The 11,284-nt window shown below is 37.2% G+C and overlaps 1 protein-coding gene across 3 annotated transcripts; it reads right to left on the reverse strand.

Moving 5' to 3' along the window:
* Nucleotides 1-2,923: 2,923 nt before the first annotated feature.
* LOC147517260 (uncharacterized) lies at nt 2,924-11,002 on the reverse strand. 3 transcript variants are annotated; one of them, XR_015211393.1, is made up of 5 exons: nt 10,863-11,002; nt 9,087-9,229; nt 8,002-8,883; nt 4,105-6,243; nt 2,924-3,162 (listed from the first exon to the last, which is right to left on the reverse strand). XR_015211393.1 is itself a non-coding variant. In XM_086589575.1 (5 exons), the coding sequence occupies exons 2-5, from the start codon at nt 9,090-9,092 to the stop codon at nt 3,152-3,154; spliced, it is 2,685 nt and encodes an 894-aa protein (XP_086445701.1). In that variant the 5' UTR covers nt 9,093-9,229; nt 10,863-11,002; the 3' UTR covers nt 2,924-3,151. The 3 variants fall into 3 exon arrangements, 2 of the variants coding, with proteins under 2 accessions (XP_086445701.1, XP_086445700.1); XM_086589575.1 differs by having other exon boundaries at nt 4,458-6,243; XM_086589574.1 differs by lacking the exon at nt 2,924-3,162 and having other exon boundaries at nt 3,715-6,243.
* Nucleotides 11,003-11,284: the final 282 nt, after the last annotated feature.

Genomic DNA, 11,284 nt, shown 5'->3' on the forward strand with positions numbered 1-11,284 from the left:
TTACATAAAAGGAAAGAAGATATTAATAGCATAAACATAGGAACAACCTTAAGTAGAGTTAATTCTTAACGATGTTTCGTCCAAAAGGGCATCGGCACTCGCTCGATTGCCTAATTGTAGTCTACTTGTAAGAACAACCATGAAGCAGAAGATCATAGATTAAAAGTATTGGTGGATTCTAATCTCTTGAATTCCCTCTCTTATAAATTCTCAATAGTTTAGTTAGTTTAGCTTAGTTTAGCATTAGAATCTACAATCTCTACAATATTAGTTTTTAATCCCTCAAACCCCCTTTCCAGTCCTGTTCTTCACATAACATACACTTAAAAGTGGAACGATACCCTACTCATCCTTTATTTATTGAGGGATAGTTAGGTTTTGATACGCTTCTCTTTTGTTCAACGACCATATACCATCTACATACGCAAAAAGAGAGAGTGTCAGCTACTCACACCAGCATTTTTATAATGCTAACCCGATTTGCATGTTTGCTTATCGGGTGTGTTCATTCAATGAACATAGTTGATAAGTTTTGACAGGTTTAGTGTTGAAGAAGAGTGGTTGCTGCTTGGGGTTTGCGTTAGCGTTGCATATCAGGATTTGTTTTGTTTTCCCTCGAGGTGATATAGAGTTTCAGTCGAGACAAAGTTATTTGTATTTTCATTTGTAAATTTTGTAATGAAGAAGACTTTTGTTTAAGTTAAAATTTTTATTGGTTTTTAATTATCCGCATATTTAAACTGTTTATGGGTTTTTGGAAGTTGAGAGTGCGTCACACCTCGGAGATCGAAGAGTCGGAAACAAATAATGTTTTTCCGAATTCTGTCGAAATTCGGAGTGTGACAATTTCCCTCCACGTGTCAGACTTCATTGGGTACCCAACTTCATTTCCCGCCAAAATACTGATGTCCATGTTGATTCCTCTATCAAATGAACAAACATATTCCTACCCTAGAACTATCAGCAACTTTACTATACATTGTCTAAATAATTAATTCTAATAAGGTTAAAAAAATTCAGTAAATTCGATTATAAAGATTAACATTCTACATGAAGCTTTTTAACATGCGAAGCATGCTTGCCACTAGATATCATGAAATAAACATGGGTATTTGAAAAAAAAAAAAAGGTTTGATTGCCTTTAAATTGGGGACACATGTCAATCCTCAAATTTCCCCAAAATAATGATATTCATATTCGATACGTCAATGAATAACTATATTGTGGCCTTAAGACTATCAATAACTTTCTTGTACATTGATAATTATTTATGGGTACCCAAATTATTCATTCAATCCATTTAGGGTCCATTTATGGGTTAATTTCGGGTAATTTAGTCGAAGTTGCATACTTGCATGTCCTCTAATATGGCAACAAACGAATTACATTGGGTTTGACAAAGGGTCAAAATTCACTTCATTTTCTAAATTAATTTTGGTCTTGCTGTCCCTTCATTGTTTTGTGTGTGTCATGATGACCATTTACGGTAAGGTGAAAAGAAAACTAACCACCCCACATAATTACAACGCCTCGTTTCCGCAAACATTTATCTTTGAAATAGTCATCTAAAATTTGATCTCTCTCACATTCTAATATTCTTTTACATTAGCAACAATCTACCAAAGCAACAATCTACCAAAGTTAAATCTACCAAAGTTATCAACATGCCTCTTCCCGGATGTTCAAGCGGTGAAACCAGCGATTACTCAAGTGACGAAAGCACGAGAAAATGTGGGATAGTTATTCTAACGATGACTACTGATGAAGAAGAAGAAGCGATGAAGAAGAAGAGATGCATGATCCTTATTTTGTTGAAGACCCTACTGATTACATGTGGGAAGACCAACATGATGATGATAGTTCCAGTTCTGGGGATGATGGCGATGATGAAGACGAGGAGGAAGATGAAGATGATGAAGACGATGAAGATTAAGGGTTGTTATGTTCTATTGTTATGTTCTGTTCAGTTTTTATGTTGGGGTTTATATTTTGTCTTAGTTTTTGGTGCTTTTGCAATTTTTTTTGATGATAGTTGTAGAACCAGAACATGTTCTATGAATGCTGTGTAGATTTTGCTTAGTTTTAAGGGTTTAATACATGGGTTGGTTTAATTCATGATTTTTATCTTGTTATTTTTACAAAAATCTTATCCATTATTCATGTTTTTTATCATTATTCTTGTTATTTTTACAAGAATCTTATTATTTCTACATTTTTCTTATTAAAAATAATTTTTTTATAATAAAAATAGTATATGAACAGTGTTAATGTCAATAACCGTCCATCTTAATGTTTACGAATCTTGAGGCTTTTAAACCGCAGATGCGTTCGTGACCGTTCATTTGCATCTCTTCATCTCTAAGATAATCTGTGGTATCTATCCACACACCCATCAAATCACTTCAAATAAGGAGAGAGAGTGTTGTAGTAGAGAGAGAGTGTTGCATGTCCACGTGGGCATTGTTTGAAATTAAGGAGAAAGGCAAAAGTGTCAAAAGTGAGGTTGAAAAGTCAAAATTGAAGAGTGGTTACTACTTGGGAACAGATTGACATTATGCGTTACTAATTGGGAAATTACCCAAAATTTTATTGATCAATGAAAAATGCCAAATATACGAAAACCCATTTCTGAAATTGGACTTGATTCATCCAAACATCGGTTTAAAGCAACATTGTTGAGTAGTGAAAACAAAAACCATTATTAGAGAATTTGATTTGGGGTTCAATCTGTTCAAGTAATTTATGGAAAACCAATTTTAACACCAATAAATAGTAGTTGTAGCTCTTCTGGATCAAACCCCCAATTTAACATAAAAACACCAACGATTTGGCTGAAGAAAGATAGAGATTACTAAAAGGAGAGAGAATGATATATTTTTCTCGTTTTAGTTACCTATTCTCTCGCCACGTCATTTTCTAATACTACTAGTGAATGATCTCAATTTGAATATATGGACAAAAAGGAAAAACGAGACAACCCCACAAATAGAGTCTTCCTGTCCTACTAGTTATCTGAAGCAACAATTAATCCGCAGTTGTATTTCCAAAGATGTTCAAACATTTAAAGTATGAAAACGATGACCACTCCCTTATTTATTCCAGTCAAGTTCAAAATTCGTAATGCATTTTCTTCCAGTAAATGCCACTTCAGCTATAGATCACCTGCCAAAAGTGGAGGCTGTGTAAGTTTGATCACATTTACTATTAAAAAAATAACACCAAGTGCAAACAAGAAACTGTTTTCAAATAACTTAGTCACTCCTCACTTGTGAATCCTTCTAAGGTACAATTTACCAATACGGCAATATCAACACAAGTAAGAAAGCAATTCACAAATGCAACACATCGGGTTTCACCTTCAAATTTAGAACTGCATAAACAGGACAAATCTTCTTAGATGCATGAGAGGCTTTTGGATTCAGCAAGTTAACATTAAATTTATTCTTATTATATTTTTTTCTCTTTTGCCAATGGCATGCTGAAGTTATATTCCATCATGCACTTTTATGGTAAAATAGTTCTAAGGCTACCTTGTGAAAAGTATTGACTCTAAGCTATCGAGATATAAACTCAAGCTGCTAATGCTTCTTTCTGGTGTTCCAAAGTATTTGAAAATATTAACTCCAAAAGTACAATAAAGTTGAGAGGAACTGTACAGAAAATAATGAGAAATATAATACAGTTGCAGAATAATGAAATGTAATCACAAAAAACTCTCTTAATTGGGGTTAAGATTCGATATGTGGTCAGAACCCTTTTTAAGTCAACGAACAAACGGACCTGAACAACTATTCTAATATTCTAATCGAATTTAAAAAAAGAAAAAGTTATGTTGCTTCACATCCTTACCTAGGAAGTATAACTACGGGCAAAACTTCCCTTGCTTAAGTTATTTTGTTATTATTTTTCACAACCTTCAGTGTGTTGCTTCTTATGTCTATACTCTATAGCCCATAACAAAGTAACAGTATACGATGACCTGTTCTCAACATTACTGTGTATCACAAGCAAGCAAGACACCATCCTGAACGTTTGAAGCAGATTGTCATGCTCTGAACAGTGTGTCACAAATGTATACAAAAAAGAGAGAAGCCAACAACCTACATGTAAATGTAGGAGCACTTTCATGGCACATGCACGGTGACATGACCTCTCTCCAGATAATCTAAGAACCACTCGCATTGCCATACCAACAATCTTCAAGTGGAAAAACGTCTACACCGGTATTTTTCCTACACCGGTATTTTTCCAGATTGGAAGATTGGCTACTTACCGGGCAATAGTTCTAGATTGGATACAGGTTTTGGACCCAACTCATGAAACTTTTCCAGTCAGAACCTGTGGTACATTCACCTTATTGGTGTCGGTACTACATTCTTCCTCCAGCCCTTGTTGCTCTATGGAATCCAGAGTCACATTAGTGACATTATCAAAGTTTGTTGAGCTATTGACCTTACCTCTGGCTCTCCGGGAAGTCTTAGGTATTAAGTTCTCTTCATACGTGGGCTCCATGCTTCTCCACTTGCCTTTTGAGGTTAAGAACCCACACTCAAGAGCTTCCAATGCTTTTGTGGTCAATGGCCGGTTTCTAGTGCTCTGCCTTCGGGAGATTGTGCCAAGCTGCTGCTCTGCAGTAGAGACACGACTAGGGGTTTTCAAGACTTGTGAATCCTCTAGCTGGTGGTTTGCTTCTGATGGAAAGGACAAACCAATTGTACCCGGATGATCTTCCTTATTTTCCATCTTTGTGGCTGATGTTTCACAGCTTTCAAAATCTGGTGAGACATGGGGTAGTAGATTAAGGTCGATCAAACTCCTAGGAGGGTTTGTCTCGTGAGATGCTTCAGTGCTGAAGCAGTTGCTACCAAGCTCAGTAGTGTCACCGGGGCTATCTTTAGCTGAGAAATTGGTGAAACCCTTGTCACAATATGAACCAACTTCAGAACATGTGTTATCACCATCACTTGAACCCATTTGGCAAAGGAGCTCTTTTTCTCTCATTTTGTGGTCAACACAAATTGCTTTTTCGCTGTGGGTTGCATCTTCACGACTACAAGCAGTTAGTCTCCTCCGTTTCGTAACAGGGGCTATACTGTTTGATTGTCCATGCTTTCGTCTACGGCTAAATTGACACTTAATCATTCCCGGGTTCCTGCCAGGCATACTAGTATCACCATCCTTTGGGCTGTCCATCGGTACATTGGGTTGTTTTGGGCCATTTATACGGATTGACTGAACCTTCATAATCTTGTCTGGATTCTTATCAGGCTTACTGCTATTATTATCATTGTGGCAGGCCATCAGTACAATGGTGGGTTCTGAGCCATCAATGGGAATTCCCTGCTTCAAATCACTTACTCGACAACCTGATACTACTTGATCAGAAATGAGCTTTGACGCACTGGATGTATTAGTATTCTCTTTGTCATTTGACCGAATATCATTAGACTTCAACTTGTTCCCCGGCTCTTTAAAGTTAGCTCTATCATTCTTTCTTGAGATTCTTTGGGTTGAAACTTTAGTAGTGTCGACAGGTAAGCTTCTCAGCCTTCTGACTGAGAATGGTTCTTCTCCTTGGACTAAACTGGTATCCACGACAGTAAACTTCATGAGGTCCGGATTGGTATCAGAAACTCGTGGTTGAAGAAAACGACGTCGTTGATGATTGAAATGGCTATCTTGGTCCATTCCCACCTTTGTGCCAGATTCATCTTCATCGCGAGAGCTGCTTCTGTGTTCTTCAATGTCAAGCTCAACAAGGCTTGGTTCAGATGCAACTTTGTTCAAAACATCACTTACCGAATCAAAATATTGGCTTCCTTTAACTAGTCTCCTTCTAGAAAACTTCTTCACGCCAGGAATGAGAAACACCAAAGAATGCTTAGAACCATTGTAACCCCGATTCCTAGGCTGCTCAGAGTGCCACCCTTTTGCGAGCAAACGTGGCCAAACAGCTTCCCAAAAGAGATCGTTAGACCTGGCTTTGCTTAACCGGAAATGTCCTGTTAGAAACTTGATGATGTCAACAGTTGCAAGAGAGGAACATGCCTTGCCAACCGGTATTTCAAGACGGGTATGGATAATTTGATTGGCCTTTACAGGTTCCGTAACGATACGGGTGAGGTCCTTCTTTCCCTTACCAATCCCAACAGCGTCTATCAGAAGTTTCATGCCAACATTTAACTTTAAAGCTGAGATGTATTCTTCTAGAGAAATTTTCCCCTCTGCAAATCTCCGGGAAACCTGCCGCGGGAGACACATCATTAGTGAACAAAGTCACTGACATGCATAAGTATATATAATCCAGCCTGACAGATATGAATCTCAACATTCACATAAATAAAGAAAATCATTAAAATTAACTTAATCTAGAAAAAACTTTCAACTCCAAGAGATTGACTGATGGAAAGGTGCTACTATTTCTGCAAACTTTGGCAAGGATCTGTTATGTTGCAATTCATTATAGTTATTGTAAGCTAGACAGTGAAAGCTAATATAAAAATGGTAGAAATTGAGGACAAATTCAGGTATATCTTGAGTAAAAGAAAATGGACCATCCAAACTATTTAATATAATGAATAACTAGTTTAAAATATCACGAGAATATGCATAGTGCATCAAGACATGACTAACAGATTTCTTGTCACAAATGCACAAAGGACAAGTATCAACCCAGCACATCCTCCCACCTCTTTTAGGTTATCAGTAGCTCAACTGAAAAGGTAAGTTTGGAAGACAATCACCCCAACAACTTATAACAAGACAATAAAAGCCTGTGACCCCTAGGAACAAGCCACTATAATACCATTGATAATCAAAACAAGGTGGACAGCCACCCGTAGTATTAAATAGTACTAGAAGACTGCAGGTGCCGACTAGCAAAGTCAGTAAAACCTTTGGGTAATGATACCAGAGGTCTGGGGCTCAAACCCCGCTAGCATCAAAGAGTTACTGATCTCATTTAAAACAGGCTTGCTAATAAAAAATAAAAAAAAGTACTAGAAGACTAAATATCCATGACCTCCTACGAACAACCTCTAGAATACCATCTTGAAGGCAGTTGCTACAAAGCCCGAGCTTTAGAGAAGTCGAACGTTTCTCCCATATCAACCCATCAAGCATGTTCCTTCATTAATGATGATCTAATATGCAACTTTTGACTGTGGTTTACTTTTACCCTCTTCTGGTTTTCATCTAGGGTTGTTAAACTCTTGCCTACCAATACTGATATTTGAACCATGAAAACTAATTAGGACGAAACAACATGACTAAGGTCCCATCCATTCCAAATACAAATATTGTCGAATAACAAATCCAAAACATGTGATGTTTCAGACCAATAACACCCCGAGCTAATTTTTTCTGGCTATATCATTACCTAGTAGTTTCAAATCTCAAAATCTCTCAGACAACTTTTTCTTATAATGAAATTATTGAATAATCCTAACATCATACAAACAATTTTCATAAAATCCAACGGCGTAGGTAAATATCATCACAATGCAGTAATACATCTAGGACATTGGAGGACAATGTTGAGATGTGTAGTCCCACATGGGACATGTTAAGCCTTGCATTGAAATATATAAATTCCTGGGCCTCTTCACTTGTCACCAATTGGTTTTAAGTTGGATGCTCATCTTCAGTATGGTATTGGAGTGGGCTATTGTGTTTAGCCCAAACGGCATGTTGTTTACTCCGCATAACCGAAGTATGTTTGCCCACGTGTTAGGCTCAAGTAATGCCACATGTGAGAGGGGGGGGAGCATGTTGAGATGTTTAGTCCTATATGGGACATGTTAAGTCTTGCATTGAAATATATAAGTTTCTGGACTTCTCCACTTGTCACCAATTGGTTTTAAGTTGGATGCTCATCTTTAGTAGACAATAGGGGTGAAACTTAGATTAATTTGAATTCGATTCAAATGCTTTTGAACTCACGGACAACAAGTTTATCTGGCAGAGACAAGTTTATCATCAAACATGAGTATACTATTTTACCTCTACCAACGTATTTTTGCATTCCTCAGACACATTTGGCAGCAAACGTGATAACAATTCCTGTTGCCTCCATCCTGAAAAAATCCGCTGTCCATGTACGCACCTCCTGCTTCTTGGCTTTCTGCAATCTGACCACCTGCGGTATCGATCAGACCTATAAAAATTCCCATAGTAAAATGACAGTATATCTCCCATTTCTTTGCTCCCAATAAATTTCTTCGCTTGAACAAAATTCTTCCCAAATATATAAAGACCAAGGAGAAAACCTTCCTGCTCAAAATCACTCCATGAACTACTTGAAGAGCCAGGAGCTAGAGAGTAGCCTTGCACACTGTACTTATCTAGTTTAGATTTGTTACATCCTGAAAAAGTTAAGCCAGGCTTGTTCTCAATGCCTGTTACCGCACACCTTGATGGACCTCCTAATTCTCTCCTAATATCTGATGCAAAATTCAGAGGTTCAACTTTCAGTTTCAAATCTCCACTGTATGTATCTGTGTTTATAACTTTGTTGTTTTCAGATTCTATCGGCCCATTTCTCTTCTCTGCAAGCTCTACAGCTCCAAGAACGTCAAGCGGTTCAACTTTCGTTCTATCAAATCCATTTTGGATCCACATAACTGGGATGGGCAATCCCAGTAGGAAAGAGTGACCAATGTCAACACTAAACTCTTGATATAATGGGGTCTTTAAGAGCTGAAGACGGTCAGATTCTGTTAATTGTGGTGGAATGTCAACTTGGTATAGATCTCCAACACGAGGAAGCACCTGCGGCTCTCCAAATTTATCATGTATATCAGGGGAATCTGGAGTAATCAACTTGGTAGCACACGTATCTTCAACGATGCTTTCTCCACAGGGATCCTCTTCGACTGAACCCATCTGTCAAATAAATGATATTAAAGAGTATGAGCCCAGCACAAAACACATGCGGATATCATAGACATGAAATAACTCAGTTCCATCGTTGCCCAAGTTCTGTTATAAATCCAAGCATCGAAAGATGAGTAAATGACTAGAACACAAGGTTATATCAAATATTTGAAATTGAGATGACAGGACAAGATGAATATGCTACCACTTACCTGCATCAAATAGTTGAAACTAAAGATTGTATGTGCAACTTCAATTCAGAAAGGAAGAGAGTATGTGCGGTGATCGTTGTTCTTGGTGATACACTGAGCCTTCTGTTTTTCACGTATTGACTTAGAATGAGTTCAATCCTTTGCTGCATGTACGAATGCAAGTTCTCAGCCATCAAAGAACTCAAAAGAATAAATCTAGAGAATATGCGGGTGACAATGAAAAACTATCTTAAAAGCATACTAGCGTCAAATGATTGAGCGGAAACCATTTCCAAGTTGAAAAGATTTTAGAACTAAAAAAAACATTGAGTTATTAAATAAGCTGATTAACAAGTGTGTTTCATGGTTATAGATATAACTATGGTTAGAAGGTTTACAGCCTACAGTCTGCTGTGAACACAAAGTGCTGCAAAATCCCACATTGAAAGAGATAAGATCTCGTATAAATTTGGTGAAAATCAAGAAAAGGGTGTCGCTGTATCACCTCCTTTCGGTTCTTAGTAGTTGTTATCCTGTCTAACCAATGTCTTTGAACCTCCCCAATGTATATTACGAACAGATGAAAGCACTCTCCTCATTTGTAATCTCTTTTTCTTAACCAATTTTACTACTACATTCCATACATAGCACAAAGAATGTAAAGATAAATGAGTGAGCATCCACTTGGTTCAACAATTAACAGACGCGATGGAAAATTGAAACGGGTTTGCCTATCACATTCGATAGTGCAGCAGAATTGAAGGGCTTTCCACTAGTACAGTTTGTATCGACATTGACATTACAGTCTACACAAGAATTAACAGCATGATATACAGAGAAACTACATGCCCTAACAGCATTAATAACAACTAAGAGATCGTCTCTAACTAACATCAATTTCAGTCAGTTTTATTTTGTCGAACTTGAAAAACTCAGAGATGAATTTCGTAATTTCATCACACCTATTTCAGTCAGTTTTATTTCGTCCAATTACACACACATTACCTCTGAACTATATCAGGTTCAAATTTGGAATCATAACTTTGATAAAAAATCTCAGACGAAAGATGTAATTCAAGTTGAGCAGTATGTTAACAAGAAAATCCGATCATATTTCCATACATAATCACCAGAATGAACGCCCAAAGCTGCAAACTAAACACTCACTACAAATACACCTTAGACGGATTTCGATAAACTATACACAGTCGAAAAACAAACAACAGAAAAGTTACAACCCCCGACCCATCTTAAAACCCCAAAGGAATAACCAAAGTTCCCCGCATACCCAAATCCAAAAAACAAGCTACATACCCGACACAAGTACATAAAGTTGCAAGAAAGTAAACGAAACCCATCAAAGTTTGTTGATCTCCAGACACAAAAACAACCCCGTAACCTCACCACAACGAAACAACATTCCAAACAAAGAAACCATCTCAAGCATCAACAAAGAACAGATGGTAATGATGATAACTAATTCCCAAACAGATTTAACTTATGTACAACACTATACACAGATTCAAACAGTAAGAAAAAGTACATTAAAATTGTAAGAGACATACAAACAAGACATGCATAAACATAGATATAACAACCTTGATAAAAAAAGTTATAAGCATTAAAAGCAATGTTGAATAACGATACTTGACAAATGGGTATTAACAGCTATGTACCGATCAATGTTTATTGGTACACTTTGGATCATAAAACAAGTACAAACAAAACACAAAGTGTATGTGGAGAGGAAACAAACATGAAGAGATATAGTGTTATAGAGAGTGGTGAGATTATTACCATGTAGGGAAGTGTGTTTATGGAGAAAGGAGGTTGGAATTGTTAAGGAGTTGTAGACAAGGAAAGGTTAAAACATGAGTAAGAAGAAAAAAAGAAAAATTCATTCGATGTCTAAGCAGCAAAGTGAGTTTTGGAAAAATATATATGCAAGACTTTTGGATGGCAAAAAATTGGTCACCATCACATAACTTTGTACGCTTACCGAAATTAGAGCCTTTAAACTAGTTGGCATATACAAGTTACATTCTCCATATTTAAAAAATAAAAACCAAGCCCAGCCCAAACTTCGTCGTTCCGGCATGGCTGCATCGGTCTAGTCCGGTGTAGCCATTGCCGTTTTGGTACTGTCCTCATTGTTGGTTTGGACATTGGTCGAGTCTTTAGTCCTGAAGCCTGTCCCAATTGCAAACCATGTAGCTCGA

The sequence above is a fragment of the Coptis chinensis genome, chromosome 2, assembly GCF_015680905.1.
Source record: "Coptis chinensis isolate HL-2020 chromosome 2, ASM1568090v1, whole genome shotgun sequence".
In the NCBI taxonomy this organism is placed as follows: Eukaryota; Viridiplantae; Streptophyta; class Magnoliopsida; order Ranunculales; family Ranunculaceae; genus Coptis; species Coptis chinensis.

Coding starts and splice junctions, on each gene's coding strand:
- LOC147517260 (XM_086589574.1), bottom strand. Junction 6,244..8,001: donor GCAAAAATACGTTGGTAGAG/GTAAAATAGTAT, acceptor CTCCCGCGGCAG/GTTTCCCGGAGATTTGCAGA.